Below are 19,303 nucleotides of genomic sequence, written 5' to 3'. Positions count from 1 at the left end.
ACCCTGTGATGCAGCCAGTAACTCTGTGCCCAGGTTCCCCACCCAATGCTTCTGGGACAGGATGCCCAGCCCAGGACCCTGGGATCAGCCTGAGACCGTTTGGGCCCCCCTCCAGTCTATCCCACACACCCCCAACAGGCCAACAGCGCCTTGCTCCATGGATGCCAGGCCCTGGCCCTGGGTAGCAGCTCCCGTTTCATGGCGGTTTGTAGGGTTCCCACCACAGGACATGTGGCAACCAGTGCTGGACAGAGCGGGTGTTGGTGGGGGGCACTGACGCCAGAGTCTGGGCAGTGGGGATGGGGTCTGAGTCACTCCGCCTGGGTTAGACTCCTGCCTGTGTTGTGTGGCCACAGGCCAGCCACTCGCCCTCTCTGAGCCTCACTGAGGCTCACTGAAATAGGTTAATAAGACAGCCATGTACCTCAAGGCGGTTATGGGGATTCAGGGCATCACGTGCCTAGAAAGAACAGGCTGGGTATGCAATAAGCACTTAATAACCAACTGTCGTGATTGCGATCATTGGTCTTCCTATCTGTAAGGGGAGGCAGATGTTTCTGTTTCTCCCTGGGAACGGAATTTGGGGGTCTGCCTTAGGTCTCCCAGGAGGAGCGGGAGTCCAGCTGCCTGGGCAGGGCTATCCTCCAGACTGTCCTTCCAGCCAGGCCCCAGAGTCCCAGCCTCAGGGCATCCCTGCACCCATTTCCTGTCTTTCAAGGGCAGCTCCGTGTCCAGGGCTGGCTCAGGGGCACCCAGAGGCAGCTCCATCTTCTCCTTGAGAAGCCCAGCTGTGTCCACGTCAGTTCGCTCTCCTTTGTCCCAGGATATGTTCACCACCAGGGCCTCTTGCTGGGACACCTCCTCCGGGAAGTCTGCCGGGCTGTTCCACTGCCAAACCTGGAGACGGACGGTGGGGTCAAGGCTGTGGGCAGGGCCCTATTTCTCATCCACACAAGGATGGAGTGGACCAGGTCCCTTCTGGCTTAATTCTCTAAAACCCGAGACTAATTCAAGGATCAGTTGGAAGGACCCCCCCCATTTCTCTTTGAAAAATTGCCCGTTCTCTCTTAGTTGATGTGGTTGGACAGGGCAGTAGCCCCACGCCAGCTCTTGCCATTGGCATGTGATCCTGGCCCAGCCAATCAGAACACTCCTACCCCCTGGTTCTAGTGATAGGCTAAGGGATGGGCATATGACCCAAGCTGGGCCAATCAGTGATGTCTGAGAATTCTGCTCCAGTTAATGGGAAAAATGGATACCCTGCTTCCACAGGGGGAAGGCTGAGCCTGCCTGAGATAGAAGCCTGAAGGGAGGATAGCACCACAAAGAGATGGAGTCCTAGTTCCTGGATCCAGCCATGCCTGAAGCCCACCACCCTGGATTTTTTTTTCCATCAGGTTCCTTTGTGGAACTCACTTCAGTTCTGTTTCTGCTACTAGTAAATGGCCCACACGAGGTTCCCCTTTGGGTTTCTATTTGCCTGTCTATAAAATTGGACAGGCTTTTGGAGTTCTTGCACCAGTGGGTTGGGGGAAAATAAAATGAGTTAATGCATGGCCATTACTCTTCAGAACCCTGGTCCAGATATGGACCCAATAAACAAGACCTGGAATTAGAAAGGGGGCCCTTACCTGCTTCCCCTGGCTGCCAGAGAACTCGACGGCAGTGCTGGCACAAGGTGTGGGCAGGGGTGGGCACAGGTGCCTTACAGCCCTGGGGAAGGAGGAGAACTGGTCAGTGCTTCTGTTCGTTCTTACTTTTTAATTGTTCTGACTTATTTTTTTCATCTCCATTAGGTTATAATAAGGGGAGTGAGGATGTGGCCAAGGGGTCAGGGGTACGGGAGAGTGATAGACCCGGATTGAAATCCCAGCACTGTCGCCACTGCTGGATGCCTGGGCCTGACTATCTGGGCCTCAGTTTCCTCATCTCGAAAGTGGACATAAAAACCTACTTGGGGTGGAGCAGTTATTACTATTCTTACTATCACTATTACAGATCATCTCGGGGGAAGGGGTGCAAGTTACCTGTTCAAGCCGAGGTACCCAAAGATTCCCAGGAGAAGGATGCTCACGAAGCTCCCAAAAGATGCGAGGAAGATGGACAAATCGGACAACTCAGAAACCTGGACTTCTGGAAGCAGAAGAGCTTGGGCTGGGGGAGAGCCACCTCCTGCTTCTCATTGAGGAGGGAGTGGGAGGGGCGGGCCCTCCATCAACTCACTGCTGACCCTGGCATACTGTGAATCCCTCTGTGCCTCAGTTTCCTCCTCTGTGAAGTGGGACCCCGCCTGCCCTGTGACTGCAGGATAAAGCCCTGGCACACAATAAGTGCTCAGGACACTGTAGCTCCAAGAGCCTGCAGGTAGGGCCTGTGTGGTTGCTCCCCCGGACCCAGACCAGCCCACCGCACACCCAGTCTGACTCACTGGTTCTCTTGGGACCAGACTTCACAACAAGGACAACAGGCAGGGACCGTGGCAGGAACAGGGATCATTTGGTCTCCAAATCTGTCATTGCCACACACCCCAAGACAATGGAGCCCACCTCCTTATGTTTGTGATGAGATACTCATTCATTCATATTCATTCATTCACTCAATAAATAGCCCCCCTGCTCCCTTCCTTTCCCCAGGAGCTCCAAGGCTGGGGGAGGTAGAGCCCACACAGACACCCACACACACTCCCAAGGCGTCAGGCCAGGTAGGAGGGGCAGTGGGGGGTGCCCAGAAGGAAGCCTGGAAGGCTTCCTGGAGGAGAGAGCTTTTGAGCTGAGTTTTGAAGGATGAATAGGAGTTTGACAAGGAGACCCAACATTCCAGACAGAGAAGCCTGCAAGGAAAAGCCAGCATAAGAGAAGGTTCATGAGGGGAAGCTGCAGCAGAGGTGAAGGAGTTGGGAGCAGGTCAGCCTGCGACTTTCTCCTGAGAGGGATGCATGGGGAGCCATGGAAGGATGGAGGGTCAGGGCGGGACTGCTCGCTGACATGTGGGATGGGGCAGTGCACGCTGGGTAAGTACCCGGGCCCGCCCCCTCACTCACCGACGGTGAAGCGCAGGGGCTGGCTCCAGGCACCCCGCCACTTGGCTGTGTCTGCTCGAACCTGCACCTTGTAGGCTGTGGCAGCCCGCAGGCCCTGGAGGGTGATCTGGGTCTCTGTGGCATTCACTGACAGCTCTGTGGGCAGGAGGCAGCGTGTGTCCCTAAACCGCCTTTACTCTGGGCTCCACCCTGGGGGTGGGAGTAGGGGCTCACAGACATTTTGCTGAATAATCTTCCCTAAATGCACCCATTCACATCAAACTTATTTGGAAAATATTCTTCATCAAACTATTCAGTGAATGATGCTGTTTTTTCTCAAATTCTGACCAATTTGCCCTTCACTCGCTCCTAGTCCACTCCTTTCCAGCCGCATCTGCCTTCTCCTCAGAGCTCCCTAAAAGGCACCAGGTTCAATCCCAAACCTCAGGGCCTTTGCACTGGCTGTTTCCCTGGCCTGGTTCACCCTTTCGCCAGATAACTACATGGAGGAAAAATTCCTAGAACCCTAAATCCATATTCGTTGTAAATATTCAAGAGGAATATTCTTCAAAAGAAATTTCGGGGAAGTTGGTACATTTGGCCAAATGGGCATTTGGTGCATAAACCTTCAGCAATTTGACTTTTGGCAAACTGCTTTTCAGCAAATGGGCTGCTTCCAGCTGTGCCACTGTGAACAAGTCACCGACTCCCATTTGGCCTCATTTACCCCCTCTAAACAACGGAGGGTGACCAAGCTGATGGCAGAATGTCTATGTCTGATGTCAGAGCAGCCCCCGTTCCACCCTCCTCCCTCCTCCACCCCCCTCCCGCCCCTGTGCTGGGCTCGAGGAGGGAAGGCAGGATATAAACTCATGGTCCTGGCGGCCTGGCCTGTTGCTGCAGGAGATGGATGGGCGAGGCTGTATTCTCGCAAGGCTATGTTACCCAGTGGGGAGGAAGAGGCTCCCAATGTGGGAAATGACAGGAAGTTTCAGCCCTGGTGAGACCTGCCCTGTACATCCTCATTTCTTTCCCTCCTATGGGGCAGGAAGGGGCACCTAAGTGAGCTCAAATCCAAGCTTGTTTAACCTTTGGGCAGGTGAATCCCTCTCCAGGCCTCAGTTTCCCCATCTGTAGAATGGAGACAGTCATCCCCGCTCCATGGGAGTTGCCGTCTAAAGGGCCAGTCAAGACCCTTGAGTCCAACTCTATTGTTCCATGGGTGTGAAAACCAAGGCCCAGAGAGGGACAGTGAGGTGCCCAGGGTCACACAGCAAGGCAGAACTCAAGGCCAGAGCCCTTCCTCCCCCAGCCAGGCCTGTGCTGCCTCACGTACCGGATACTTGGTTGCTGGCCTCATCCTGGCAGCGCACAACGTACTCCTTCAGGATGCCGGGGCAGGTGCTCAGCAGAGATGGTGTCCAGTCCACAGACACTGAATCCTGGCTGAGTTTCTTTACAGACACATGTTGTGGGCTCCCGGCCTCCGAGGCTGCAACCAACATCCTTTACCACGGTCAGCTCCAAGGGTGCTGGTTGAGTACTTCCTGCCTGCCCAGCCTGCTACTGTCCAGAGACCCAGGGAACCTTGGCCACAGAGTCAGCTGTGTCTGCCAGTTCCACCACTCTTGGTGTCATCACTTCCCCTCTCTGAACCTCAGTTTTCTTACTATATCATGGTGCAATGCCTCTCGGGGTATCTTAAGAGTTGACTGAGCTGACTTCTATGTGTCTGGCTTCTGGCCAGGGCCTGATATGCAGTAGGTGCCTCTAAATGGTATTCCCCCTTCCTGATACCCAAGGACACTGCCGAGTCCCCTGGGGAGACCGCCCTGCAGGTTTGGGCCACTCACCATTGCCTCCAAAGTGGAAGGTGGACAAGACGGTGGACCACGAGGTGGGCTTCTCCGGGTGTACAGAGGCAAAGATAGTGATGCGGTAACACTCCTTCTGCCACATTGCCCCAGATGCTTGGCTCAAGCTGTGCGTTGCTGGAAGGATTAGCAAGGGTCAGACCAGTAAATAGATTGTGTCCCCACCTCCGCACCTGTGCCATCTGCCAGAAACTCTTAGAGCACTCCTACCCATGCTTTAAAGCCCTTGCACCAATGTCCCCTCCTCCAGGATTCCGTCCTCATGCCCCTCGCCACCCCATCCCCGCCCCTTCCCAACCTGTCCCCACCCCCTCCAGCACAGCTCCTGCTCTATGGTGCCGGGGTGTCTGCATCCAGCTCTGTCTCCCCTGGCTGGGAGCTCTTTGAGGACCAGGCTAAGGCTGAGGCTTCCTGGGACCCCGGCCAAGACCACGTCAGAGAGTGAGAGGCTGCTTGGGCCATTTGGCACCCTCCCTTTCCCTCCAGAGGCCTCATTAATTTGCCACCTGCATCTTGCTAGCTGCTACCTTTCCTGGCACGGGTGAATGTTTAACAAACACCCTGGGACGTGAGACTCATTACCTGCTGGGGTGCAATTTTCCCAGGGCTGAGCCCTGACACCCCAGGATCCCAGCAGGAAGCTCCAGACCTGCATGAGTGGAAGGGTCTGTCTTGGCCTGTCCCCACCTCTGTGTGACCTTGCGCAAGTGGCAAGACCTCTCTGGGCCTCAGACACTCCACAAGGATGATGCCTGTAGGTTTGAGCTGACCAGGAGCTCTAATGGAGGATGCAGGGCAACCGATATTATGGTACCCATTCCATCAGGGTCCCGGTCCTGGGGTGCTGTCAGGGTGCAGGTGGCAAGGCTCTCGTCCTGGCCCTGGGGCTGCCACTCAATGCAGTATGTCATGCCCTGGGCCCGGGCTGGCCAATGCATGGTGGTCCTGTTGGCTCTGGTACTGATATTCAGGACCCCTGGTTCTGGAAGAAGACAAGAGAGGCACATCAGAATAGCTGCCTCATGCTCCCCCCAACCCAAGGCTCCTATAGCCCCATCCCACCCTCTTGACAAGCTCTAACCCCCCAGGGCCAGGAGTGTCTGTATCTGGCTCTGTCTCCCTACGCTGGGGGCTGCCAGGATGGGGGCTGAGCACAGAGGGGACAGCAGGGGCTGTTTGAATGAATCGAGTCCTCCCCCAGCCTGACTGTGGGTTCCCTGCCAGGATGCCCACAGTCAGTGCTCCCTATGCTGCCACTACTACCCTGTCAGGCTAGTGGGCGTCTCCTGGTCCAGCAGATGCCTGGCCACCCACCACCCACCTTGCCCAGCGGTGGGTGGCTGTGGTAGAGGAGGAGCCTCCCGGCTGGACCAGAGCTCAGAGCCCCGAGGACAGACCCACTCAACCCCCTGGGCTCATCTCTCCACTCCCTTCAGCAAGGCCACCTGTACCAACCTGAGAGGTGAGTACTGCTTCCAATTCTAGGGACAATAGCTATCATTTATTGAGTTCCGACTGTATGCGCCAGGCCAGTGCCGAGCATTTTACAGGTGCCACTTTCCCATAAAGTGGGACCATGATTATCCCAATGATATAAAAACTGAGGCTCAAAGTCGGAGAGCCACCAGCCCAATGTCACATAGCAAGGCCATGGCCCAAAGCAGACCAGGAGCTGACAGACTTGCCGCTGAATCACCCTGGCAAGTGGCTTCATCTGTCTGAGCCTCAGTCATCTCATCTCTGAAATGGGCATCATCCTAACAGCCCAGCTGGGTGCTCAGCAGGATCAGGACTAAGGTGAAGCGAGCAGGGCATGAAATTAAGGAGGCGCCAAAGAACTCAATCACCAAGATCAACACTCTTCTAATGCAATATTTTTTAAAAAATCAAAATGAACCTAAAAAGATGTACTGAGTACTATTCACGGCTGCCAAACAAGGGAAACAGCTCAAATGTCCGTCAGTGGAAAAACAGATAAACAAAATGTGGCCCATTCACACAGTGGAATATTACTCAGCCATAAAAAGGAATGAAGCACTGATGCCTGCTACAATGTGGATGAATCTTGAAGACATCAGGCTGTGAAAGAAGCCAGACACAAAAGGTCACATAGTATATGATTAATTCTATGAAATGCCCAGAGCAGGCAAATCCACAGAGACAGAAAGCAGATTGGTGATTGTCAGGGGCTGGGGGAGGGGGAGGGGGAGTGACTGCTAAGGGGGACGGGGTCTCCTTTTGGGCATGATGAAAAGGTTCTGGAACTAGACAGAGGTGATGATTGTACAACATTGTGAATGTAATTAAGGCACCAAATTGTACTTGTTAAAATGGTTCCTCTTGATATGTGAACTTTACCTCAATAAAATACATATGTTTATATACATGCATATAAAACGTTAATTTTAGATTTATTTTTTTGAGGTAACACTGGTTTATAATATTATAATAATAAAAATGTTTCACGTGCACAATATTCTATTTTGACTTCTGAATACCCTACTGTGTGCTCAACATGAAAAATTTAGTTTCCATCTGTCACCATACAGTTGATCCCCTTTACCCCTCCCCTCCCCTTGCCTCTTCCCCTCTGGTAACCACTAATCTGTTCTCTATATCTAGGTATTCGTTTTGGTTCGTCCATCTAGTTAGTCAGTCAGTTGTTTGTTTGTTTGGTTGGTTGGTTGGCTGGTTGGTTGGTTTTTATATTCCACATCTGAGTGAAATCATAGGGTATTTATTTGTCTTTCTCCAGCTGAATTGTTTCACTAAGCATAATATCCTCAAGGTCCACGCGTGTTGTCACAAATGGCAACATTTCATTCTTTTTTATGGCTGAGTAGTATTCCATTGTATACATGCACCACATCTTTTTTGTCCATTCATCCATTGATGGGCACTTAGGTTGTTTCCATATCTTGGCTATTGTGAATAACGCTGCAATGAACATAGGGGTGCATATATCTTTTCCAATTATGTTTTCTTTTTCTTTGGATAAATACCCAGAAGTGGAATTGCTGGATCATATGGTAGTTCTAGTCTTAATTTTCTGAGGAATCTCCACACTGTTTTCCATAGTGGCTGCACCAATTTACATTCCTGCCAACAGTGTATGAAGGTTCCCTTTTATCCACATCATCGCCATTGATTTTTTCATTGTGTATAAATATATGTATATATTTAATATATGTATACATGTATATAAAATGAGCAAAATGTCTAGATTTTAAATAAAGACAGGATCAACCCTGTATTTGCACGACCCTGCCTTGCTTGCCACTCCCTGATCTTGGCCCTGGTCCTAATAAAACTTTATTTACAAAAACAAGTGTTTGGCCTGGGCCACAGTTTGCCAGTGAGAAATTTTTTAACTATTACACTATAGCGCTATGCATTTTTTAATGCTATGCATTTTGAATACTGACTTTACACACTCCTAAATTAGACACCACATTACATTTTTGTGCCTCACTCGCTTCACTCTAGTCTAGCTGAGGCTCGAGTACGTGCTCAGCTCCAAGAGGCCCCCCCACTGCCCAGCCAAAGGCACCTGAGTGGGTATAGGCAGGAATGTGCCATGTCTGGTTGGGACCGAGGCCAAAGCGATTCCGGGAAACGACAACCAGGTCATAGGCGGCACCCGAGAGGCTGAGCTTTTTCCGCAGGCGCAGAGTCCTCGTGGCCTTGGCCTTACATGGGCAGGACAGCATATGCAGGTGGACATGGTAGGTCACCTCCATGCCTGAGTCGGGCCCGAGGCAGCCTTCTGGAAGCTCCAGCTGGGGCAGCTGTTGTGAGTGTGAGAGATGGTTTGTGGGGACCTGAACATGCACGTCGTCCCCGTGGGTTGACATCAGGATGCTGCCAACGAGCACAGGCTCATCCACGGGCCACAGCTGATGACATGTATGAAAATTTTTTTTAAAATAGTAAACCTCAGTGCTGGCAAGGCTGCTGGGAAACTGACACATCCACTGCTCATTGGTTTAGGGGGAGGGGGGAATAATTCGGCAAAACCCACTGAAAGCCAGAGAAAAAAAATGTTTCTGTCTTTGGACCCAGTTACTTCGAGCCTGGACATTTTTCCTAAGAAAAGAAATTCAAATTATAGGAAACCTAGGACGAGAAGGAGCTTCACTACAGCTTTATCGTGCCAGCCCATTGGGGACCTGGCGGAATCAATTATGGTGAAGCCAGGGGTTGAAATGTATGGTGAGTTTGCCCCAACTCAGGCAGGGGATTTCCCCTCTGCGCCTCAGTTTCCTCCTCTGGAAAATGGATTCATTCGACTGTACTTAATGAGTTGTTTGGGGGACTTCAAAAAAATCATCTCCCATCCAGACCAGCACAGTCAACCCCTTCCTGGCCTTCCAGCTTTCACGTGAGCCCCCCAAAATCTGCTCCCCCAATGGCTGCCTGAGGGAGCCTGTGAACACCTGAGTCCAGCCATATCCTTCCTCTGCTCACACACCCTCCATGGCTCCCCATTACCTTCAGAGTTCAACCCACAGTCCTTCCGGTCCCTACCACCTCCACGGCTCACCTCCCTCCTTTTAAACACTTCCACTCCAGCCTCTTGTCTCCTTCTCTCTGTCCTCAGGCCACCCCACAGACCTGCGATGGTCCCATTACCTGCTCATGCAAGGTCACCTTCCTCCTCCCATTCGGGCGGAGCTGCTCCACCGAGAACCTCACCTTGGCCTGTGGGGGGGTTTCTGCAATGAGACAGCAAGACAGTGACACTGGGGGTGGGGTCCTTGCTCACAACGTCCTGCAGACCCTGGATTGGGACCCAGGACCTTTTCCTTCCCTCCAATGAAACACAGGATTCCATGGGTCGTTAAGTAGTTTTCAAAATCTGCAAACATGGAGATCCACTCCACGATAGTGTGAATATACTTAATGCAACTGGCTAAAAATGGTTAAAATGGCAAATTTTATATTATGTCTTTTTCTACTACAATTAAAAAAAAAATCTGAAAACAGCCATCGGAGTTGTTTCCCAGCAGATACGCACTTGGGTGGGCAGGAGGAAGCATCAGCTCAAAGGGTAGGGGGACAAATGTTGACAGTCACTCCCTCCATCTCTCCCTCCCACCCCCACCTCGGGCCACGTCTCCACTCTGGAGCTGCCCTGACTCCAGCTTCCTGTGTCATTTGGAAAAATCTGCCTTCATGACACAGCCACTTGCACCCATCAACTCCTTGTTCGGCTTTCAAAGAACAAAACCCACCAAACTAATTGGAAGGAGAGAAAGACTGATAAGTGTTTTCTTTTTATTATGGATTTGCCACATTTTACAAAGTGAAACTTGCCCACTGCCCTGCCACCTTGCACTAATTTTCCCTAATTTCTTCGGCAGCCTTATTTCTAACATCCATCACCTTAATGCTAACGCTCACCACCTTATTTCTAATACTACTACCATCTTTCTAACGCCTGTCTCCCTTCCTGTGGTCCAGGGTGCTCTCACCAGGGGGGATGCACACAGGGCTGCTCCAGCTGCTCCAGGGACCTCCGGAGACCCCTGGCCTCAGCCGTCGCCGCAGCTGGAATTCCTGGGCCGTGTCCATCTCCAAGGGGCAGAGGCATGACTCTGGGAAGAAGCAGATCAAACATCAAGCAAAGGGGCTGTCCCAAAGCTGGGAGCACCCAGGGCTTGGCACTGGTCACTCAGCCATTGTGCACATATTAAGCTCCAACTGTGCACATGCACTTATTGAGTGCCAACTGTGTACAAGCACTTATTGAGAGCTAATCTTGTGCCGGACCCTGAGGACACAGCCAGAATAGGCCAGGTCCTGTGCTCTTGGGGCCTCAAGGATCACCCACTTCTTCTACTGTCTGGAGTTCAAGTCTCAGCAAGGCCATCTACTAGGGATGTGAACTTGGCCAAAGGCTTCACAAGCCCAAGCCTTTGTTTCCTCACCTGTGAAATGGGAATAATCCAATACTGAACTACAGGGAGGCGCAAACAAGCCTACAGAGAATTTAGCACTGGGTCTAGCACACAGTGGGTGCCTAATTAATGCTAACTTGCTACCGCTGTCATTGTCACTATTATTCTCACCGAAGCCAGCATCATCCTGATGTCCACAGTCGCCCTAAAACAAGACCATATTTATACATTGTTTTACATTTGGGTGTTGAAAATTCTAGCTTTTTTGAAATTTTCAACAATTACTTTGCTAAATGTAACATGGAACCCTGGATTGGATCCGAGAACAGAAAGAGGACATTCTTGGAAAAGTGGGTGATAATCCAAATAAACTCTGGAGTTTAGTTCATAGCAAGAGACCAGTGACAGACAGACTTGGGAACGAAAGCCATTAACCTGTGGGGAAGCTGGGTGAAGGCTCTATGTACTTCTTTGTAACTTTTCTGAAAATCTAAGATTATTCCCAAATAAAAAAGTTTTGTTTTTGTTTTTTTTAAAGAATTATTTGGGGGAATTTCCTTGCAGTCCAGTGGTTAGGACTTGGCACGTTCACTTCCGGGGCCCGGGTTCAATCCCTGGTCAGAGAACTAATATCCCACAAGCCGTGTGTTGAGGCCAAAAATTAAAAAATAAAATAAAATAATTATTTTAGGAGGCAAAATTACATTTTTATAATATCCTAAAAAAATATTTTAAGAGACAAAACCTATCTGTTTGTGGTGTCGTGGATGAGGAGAGGCAAGTTTAGGACCCAGCTAGCCCCACACTCCCCGGCTGATGCTGAGAGGTCCCTGGACATCCTGAGCCTCAGTTTCCTCATCTGCAAAGGGGGGCTGAGAGGGTCCACTGCAGAGTGTGTTAGGGGGCTGGAGATAAAAAGCAAAGAGATGCCCCTCCCCAACAGGAGTCCCATGTCACCTGCCTCTGACTGATCCGAACCCATTCACTTGATGGGAAAACTGAGGCTCAGGGAGGGGCACAACATTTGGAGGGAAGATAGGGCCCAAACTGAGGCTACTCCCTGGACTCAAGATATTCCCAGGCTGGGGGAGGGGGAGACACCACAATTCAGAAGCTGGGTGGGTGTTCTCTGTCTCTCCCAAACCAGGGACTCCTTGGGGACTTGGTCAGGGCTGAGGTTTCTTGCAAGCCTAGGCTTGCCCTGCTTGCAGGGGACAGAGGGGAGAATAGAGTAGCTGAAGCATGAATGAAGGTCCAGAGAAGACATACAGATGGCCAACAGGTACATGAAAATGTGTTCAACATCACTAATCATCAAGGAAATGCAGATCAAAACCACAACGAGATACCACCTCACACCTGTCAGAATGGTTATCATCAAAAAGACAAGAGATAACAATTGTTGGCAAGGACGTGGAGAAAAGGGAACCCTGTGTACTGTTGGTGGGGATGTAAATTGCAGCAGCCACTATGGAAAACAGAGTGCAAGTTCCTCAAAATATTAAAAATAGAGCTACCATATCATCCAGCAATACCACTTCTGAGTATTTATCCAAAGAAAAGCAAAACACTAATTGGAAAAGATACATGCACCTTCATGTTCACTGCAGCATTATTTACAGCAGCCAAGATGTGAAAGCAATCTTAGTGTCCATCGATGGATGAATGGATAAAGAAAATGTGGTACATGTATCAATGGAATATTATTTAGCCATAAAAAGAAGGAAATCCTGCCATTTGCAACATGGATAGTCCTTGACGGCATTATGTGGAGTGAAATAAGTCTGACAGAGAAAGACAAATACTGTATGATCTCACTTACAAGTAAATTTAAAACAAACAAAAAACCAAACTCATAGATACAGAGAACAGAGTAGTGGTTGCCTGAGGTGAGGGGTAGCGTGTGGGCGAAACGGGTGAAGGTGGTCAAAAGGTACAAAGTTATCAATATAAAATAAGTAAGTCCTGGGGATGTAATGTACAGCATGGTGACTATAGTTAACAATACTGAACTGTATTGTCTGAAAGTTGCTAAGAGAGTAAATCTTAAAAGTTCTCATTACAAGAAGCAAAATCTGGAACATGCCTGTGTGGTGACGGATGTTAAACAGACTTATTGCGGTGATGATTTCACAATGTATACAAATATCAAATCATGTTGTACACTTGAAACTAATATGATTTTGTATGTCAGTTACATCTGAATTTAAAAAAGGAGGGACTTCCCTGGAGGTCCAGTTAAGACTCTGTGCTCCCAATGCAGTGGGCAGGGGTTCAGTCCCTGGTCGGGGAACTAAGACCCCACATGCCACACAGCACGGCTTTAAAAAAAAAAAAAATAGAAAAAAAGAAAGGAGGGAGGGAGGGAGGAATGGTGGAAAGGTAGTTTCCTGGAAGAGGTAGCCCTTGAGCTGGACCCTGAAGGTGGGTTGGATTCACATGTGCTCAGATACAGAGGAGGGCATGCAGGTGGAAGGAACTGCATATACCAAGGCAAAGAGGCTGGGAATCCAGGGCATAGGCAAAGAATGATGGCCATTCAAAAAGGGGCCAGAGGAAGCATGAGGCAAGTGAGGGAAACTAGGGCCAGCTGAAGATAAGGATGACTTACTGAGGGTAGTGGGGAGCCATGGAGGTTGTGTGTGAGCAAGGGAGGTCACAATCAGATCTTCATGTCAGAGAGACCCAGAGGCTAAACATGGGGCAAGAGTGGAGGCCACGTGGGAAGGGTGATAGATACAGAGATTGCAAAACTGATGGGAGAGGTGTGAGGGTGCCCTGTGCCTGTGCAAACCCCTGATCTGGGGAATAAACTCACCCACTTCCACGGGCTGCCAGGTGTCCGGTGCCGGAACTGTACCTCAGCACCATCCTGGTGGGCTGGGGTCTCCCACTCCATGAGCAGCTGCCCCGCTGACCTGGACACCTTGATGTTTCCTGGGGGAGGGTCGTATTTAACTGGAAGCAGAGTTGGGGGTTGGGAAGGGGAAGCCGGCATGTGTGTGAGCTGTTGGTCCTGAAAACTCTGGAAAATCTTCCCATGATCCTCCTGGCCCATAGTAAACCACCAAGCTCCCCAAATTTGCATCAGGGACACCTCTACAGGTCCCATCTAAGCCTGGGGTTCTATCTAAGCCTGGGGTCAAAGAGTTAAGATTTATACACAGGATCCTATTAGTAAAGGTGTCTTTAAAATATTAATACTCATTGCTGACAAGGCTGTGGTGAGACAGGCACTTTTGTAAATTGCTGATGAGAGGGTAATTAACTGATTCTATTTTTTTTCTGAAGGACTATTAGGGAAATCTTACTAACTTTTTAAGCCCACTTCAAGGAGCCTGGCCTGAGGAGAGACATCTATCATGCTTTCTGCATCTCGGTCATACTGTGCTTGATTCTAGCTCAGGGTCTTTGCACTTGCTGTATCCTCTGTTTTGCTGTATCCACACTTCCCCATCTTTATTCCTACTGGATCTTTTTCATCCTTGAGCTGGAGCCCTCCCTGACCTCCCAGCAGTATCTCATCATGTGTAACGATCATGCCTTGTTCATGACCCTACATGAATCTGGGCTCCATGAAGGCAGGGACAGGGTTGAGATTAGGGTGAGGAGAGTGAGGCAAGGTTGTACAAATACAGGGTCAGATCCTGTCTTTATTTGAAGTTCTGGGGAATTCTCTGGCGGTCCAGTGGTTAGGGTTCTGCACTTCCACTGCAGGGGGTGTGGGTTCGATCCCTGGTCGGGGAAATAAGATCCTGCGTGCTGTGCAGTGCAGCCGAAAAAAAAAAAAAAACCTGATATTTGATTTATCATGGCTTTTTTTTTTTTGCATTAATATTGATTTTTTTAAAATGTTGCATCATGGGACTTCCCTGGTGGTCCATGGGTCAATACTTCGCACTCCCAATGCAGGGGACCTGGGTTCGATCCCTGGTCAGGGAACTAGATCCCACATGCATGCTGCAACTAAAAGATCCCGCATGCTTCAACAAAGAACCCTCATGTGGCAACAAAGATCCTGCGTGCCACAACTAAGAGCGGCACAGCCAAATAAATAAATAAATAAATATTAAAAAAGAAAAGTTGCACCATGATATGGTTTATAATGACTACTGAGGTTTTTTGGCACCCCCATAACATTCTGTGGCCAAGGAGCGTACCTCATTCATCTCACCCTTGTCCCAGCCCTGTTCTGTGACCTCCATTGGCCTTGCCCATGTCCCCTGTGACTGAGCATGGCACTCAGTAGCAGTTCAACGAATATAAACTAAGTATATGTTATTGATTCGTGAAAACAGATTTTAAAGACCGAACACAGGGGACTTCCCTGGTGACGCAGTGGTTAAGAATCCGCCTGCCAATGCAGGGGACACGGGTCCGATCCCTGGCCCGGGAAGATCCCACACACCGTGCAGCAACAAAGCCCGTGCGCCACAACTACTGAGCCTGTGTTCTAGAGCCCGCGAGCCACAACTACTGAGCCCTTGTGCTGCAACTACTCAAGCCTGCGCACCTAGAGACCGTGCTCCGCAACAAGAGAAGCCACCACAATGAGCAGCCAGAGCATCGCAACGAAGAGTAGCCCCCACGCTCTGCAACTAGAGGAAGCCCACACACAGCAATGATGACCCAATGCAGCAAAAAAAAAAAAAAAAAATTATAAGACCCAACAAAAAAAATTATAAGACCCAACAGGGTCTTGGCCACATTACAGTATCAAGGAGAAAAGGAAGCTACCTACATGTTCTTCAGTAGGGGATCCGTTAGGGGACCATGAAAGACTCTGCCAGGTTACATGACAGAGTTGGATGTAAAAACAGCTGGCAGTATCCAGCCCCTTGCCAGGGACCCAGAATTCCCTCAGGTCTAGGCTCGGGGACCAGAGGCTTCTCTGGGTGAGGAAGTGGTAGTGAAGAGGAAGAGAACAGGGTGCTGACCTGAGCTGTAGAGGTTCAGGGTAATGTTGGGGGACTTCTCTGTCCAGTTGGCAGCCCGGGATTCCACCCAGAGTGTGACAGCGTGGAGCACGGATATGCCATCCTGGTCGGAGAACTGCAGCTTGGTGGCTGAGCCTGCTTCAAAGTAGCAACAGCGCCCAGGCTTGAGGCTGCGGGAAGGAGGGTATCGGTACTGAGTCTCAGCGGCCACAGCAGATGGTGTGCATCACATCCCAGGATCCTTTTCTTCCCCTTTTACCGCCGCTCCCCAGCCTGGGGTTTTCTTAGGGATCAACTTAGGACTAAGGGGTTTGGAGGATCCCAGAATCTCCTAACATGGGCTGCCACAGAGCAAAGGAAGAAATGAATAGATGGATGAATAAGTCACAGGGTGAGGGTGAAGGAAGGACCACAGGGATCCTAATTGCCGCCCAAACTGGATACCCACCCATGCTGACCCCACAACACAGATCCCCAGCCCTCCCTTCTGACATGAGAAACTGAGGCCCAGGAAGAGGCAAAGACACTGCCGAGCTCATACATCTGAGAGTAGAGGCAGGGGGTCAGGAGCAAAGGCAGGATCCTCACCAGCATCTCAGGAAGTGGCTGACCCCAGCTGCGGGGCCCTCATATTCCCAGGAACATTCATAACCAGCGTTGCTGAGTATCCGGTAGCAGTTTAGGTCCCGGGGGCCCGAAGCTAGGCCTGGAGGTTTGAGAACAGATTAGAGTGTGGGGGGGTGGGGTCCCCAAACTGACACACCCCAGAGAGGAATCTTTGTGACACTTATGCAATCCGGTGTCACCTCAGCCTAAACACGCTGTGACTTCCAGCACCTTCCTGTGCCCTTCCCGCCTGTCTCCTGCCATCTCCCTTGCACCTCCTCCTCCAGCCACTTCAGCCTCTTCACTGGTCCTCAAACACACCAGGCTCACTCCTACCTCAGGACCTTTGCATGTGCTATGCCCTCTGCCTGAAATGTCCTTGGCCCAGATCTTGACATTCCAATTTCTCCTTCAGTGTCACCTCTTCAAGCACTAGGCTATTTGAAGCAGCCCCCTCCTTCTCCATCCCTCACCCTGCTCTGTTTTTTTCCTAGCATGTCATTGTATGCAGGATATGCATTTATGTGCCTCTTGTCCACCTCCTGCACTAGGCTGTGACCCCAGGAGGACAGCTGGGCTCGCAGCTGATTCCTTCATGTCTAGAACTGTGTCTGCACGTAGTACGTGCTTGGTAAATATTTCTGGAACAAAAGAATAGATGAAACGCCTTGCCCAGTGGCAGATTTAGTGAGTTTGTTACAAGCATGAATGTTCCAGCAATGCTTGCCTCGGAGCAACTTCAAAATGTTTAATGTGCTTAGCCCCACATGCTGACCAATCAGGACGGACACAGACACCAGTCCTGCAACCCTGTTACGGAGTAGATGAGGCTTACAGAGGTGACTGCTCCAGGACACCTGAGTTTGGTGAGGCCAGGCCATCAGGCTGTCGGGTTGGGGCTCCTGAGACCCTAGTCTTTGGCTGGGCAGGAGGGAGCTGAGGGAGTGGCTGCTCGGGATGGGTCAGTCAGAGCCCAGTACAACCCCTTCCTCCCACGATGGGGAACTGCCCCAGACCTGAGTCTGCATCCGGATACGGTGGATCCTGAAAACAGCACCCCATGGTGCCACAGGCTTCAGCTGCAAAGGCAATGAAGAGATAATGACAGTCTCAGCCTTTCACTGCAGGGGAGGGGGGCTTGCCCAGTGACCATCCATGCACCTACCCACTTTCCCATCCTTGCACCCACCCACCCATCCACCTTTCTATCCATCCATCCATCCATCCATCCATCCATCCATCCATCCACCCATCCACTCATCTATTCAGCCATCCATCTTTCCACCCACCCACCCATCCATCCATCCATCCATCCACTCACCTATCCATCCATTCATCCATCCACCCATCCACACTCATCTATCCATCCATCCACCCATCCATCCATCCACCCACCCATCCAGCTCTCGGGCCGCTCCTCTAAAGCAATCCAGGGTCCCCTGTACCTCTCCCTTTTGCTGGTCTCCAGCCCTGCCTGACCTCTAAAAGCCCTGAAACCTTGCTGATCTCCTGTTTACAGAGAGGGAAACTGAGGCACAAAAAAGTTGCCCGAGGTCATGCAACAGCAGAGCTGGGATGAGAGTCCAAACCTAGTCATCTGCTGGGGGCTGGGTCCCTTCCCATTCGATTCCACAAGATGGAGAGAGAGTATGTATATTACATACACTGGGTACATAACACTATTTTATACACATATATATATATATATATATATATATATATATATACTTGGTCTTTATCCCTTCCTTAGCTATTTCTCATTAAACTCTGGGATGTGGGAAAGATTCAGAGCTTCAGCCCACCCCACAGAAGACAAAATCAAGACCGGAGGGGAGATGCCCAAGTCTGACATCAGAATCCATGATCATCCAGCTCACATTTGATAGAGGGAAAGACTGAGGCCCAGAGACACAGAAACAACCCTGGGAACCGGGTCCACAGCCCTCCACATATACACACACAGCCCCCCGCCCCGGCAAGAAGAGCCATAGGGGACTACTCCAGGGTAGGGGACTCACCGCCCTGCCGGGGTAGCAGGAGGAGAAAGAGGGAGACCAGCCTGGTCACCCGCTGCCCCATGAGGTCCTCGAAGAGGGTGGCAATCCCGGACGAGCTTCTGTGCTGCTGGAGAGGCCCCAGCCACCCAGTCCTCACCCAGGAACACATTAAAGCTTAGCAAGAAAAACTAAAAGGAAAAAAAAAGTTAGGTGTCATGGCCCCTCCCAGGGCAAGTCAAAGTGAAAAAGAAACCCAGGAAGTCAGCCTGGGCGTGGTGGCCTCATTCAGACCACAAACACACCCGAGCCCTGGACCCTTGAGCCCTAGGTCCGGGGGGTCTTCTCTGCTGGCCCCAGACTGAAGCTGGACACTGGGTGAGAGCCCCATGGGTGGCCTGGGGCTCTGTGCCCTTGGCCAGGTCTCCAGCCCTCTCTGGTCCACTTCTGAGACTTAGGAGCTAAATGGGAGGCCAGGGTCTTCAGACGTCAGAGTTCACTCTCCCAGTAAATTGTTATGAAGTGCTTGCTGTAGGCTGGGCCCTCCAAAAATGTCCACCTCCCCATTTCCCGACTTCCAGCCTCAGGGCACCCTGGGTTCCAGGTCTGGAAGAGTCTCCTTGCTTCCTTTAGACTCAACTTTGTCTTTTCTCTGTGTCTTTTTCTCAGCCAGAGGTGGAGAGGTGGTGTGGGGGGGTGTGGTCTCAGTTTCTGACCCTCTCTCCGCACTGTCAACAAAGGCCCAAAATGTCCATGGAGAAGAGCTGATTCATGCTACCAAGTGGATGAACCCCCAAAACAACAGGCTGAGTGAAAAAAGTCAGACACAGCAGCCCATATGTTGTATGATTCTATGTATATGAAATGTCTGGAACAGGCAAATCCACAGAGACAGAAGGTAGATTAGTGGTTGCCAGGGGCTGGGGGAGGGGAATGGGGAGTGACTGCTCATGGGGATGGGGCTGCATTTTGG

At 50.7% G+C, this 19,303-nt stretch overlaps 1 protein-coding gene across 3 annotated transcripts; it reads right to left on the bottom strand.

Annotated features, from left to right (window-relative positions):
- Positions 1 to 367: 367 nt before the first annotated feature.
- IL12RB1 (interleukin 12 receptor subunit beta 1) lies at positions 368 to 18,506 on the bottom strand. 3 transcript variants are annotated; one of them, XM_029217925.1, is made up of 16 exons: positions 18,355 to 18,506; positions 17,353 to 17,415; positions 16,319 to 16,436; positions 15,731 to 15,900; positions 13,612 to 13,751; positions 10,965 to 10,998; positions 10,368 to 10,490; positions 9,526 to 9,608; positions 8,444 to 8,681; positions 5,708 to 5,875; positions 4,873 to 5,010; positions 4,356 to 4,511; positions 3,041 to 3,175; positions 2,028 to 2,133; positions 1,632 to 1,713; positions 368 to 897 (listed from the first exon to the last, which is right to left on the bottom strand). In XM_029217925.1, the coding sequence occupies exons 1-16, from the start codon at positions 18,500 to 18,502 to the stop codon at positions 532 to 534; spliced, it is 2,268 nt and encodes a 755-aa protein (XP_029073758.1). In that variant the 5' UTR covers positions 18,503 to 18,506; the 3' UTR covers positions 368 to 531. The 3 variants fall into 3 exon arrangements, with proteins under 3 accessions (XP_029073758.1, XP_029073759.1, XP_029073760.1); XM_029217926.1 differs by having other exon boundaries at positions 469 to 897; positions 13,612 to 13,730; XM_029217927.1 differs by lacking the exon at positions 4,356 to 4,511 and having other exon boundaries at positions 469 to 897.
- Positions 18,507 to 19,303: the final 797 nt, after the last annotated feature.

The sequence above is a fragment of the Monodon monoceros genome, unplaced genomic scaffold (assembly GCF_005190385.1).
Source record: "Monodon monoceros isolate NGI ecotype Baffin Bay Population unplaced genomic scaffold, NGI_Narwhal_1 Super_Scaffold_12, whole genome shotgun sequence".
Classification (NCBI taxonomy): Eukaryota; Metazoa; Chordata; class Mammalia; order Artiodactyla; family Monodontidae; genus Monodon; species Monodon monoceros.
The sequence above is the reverse complement of the archived record's forward strand: the minus strand, read 5'-3'. Positions and strand labels throughout refer to the sequence as shown.

Coding starts and splice junctions, on each gene's coding strand:
- IL12RB1 (XM_029217925.1), bottom strand. CDS start 18,502: ATGTGTTCCTGGGTGAGGACTGGGTGGCTGGGGCCTCTCCAGCAGCAC. Junction 10,491..10,964: donor TCAGGATGATGCTGGCTTCG/GTGAGAATAATA, acceptor GCTTCTTCCCAG/AGTCATGCCTCTGCCCCTTG. Junction 5,011..5,707: donor CCGGGACCCTGATGGAATGG/GTACCATAATAT, acceptor TAATCCTTCCAG/CAACGCACAGCTTGAGCCAA.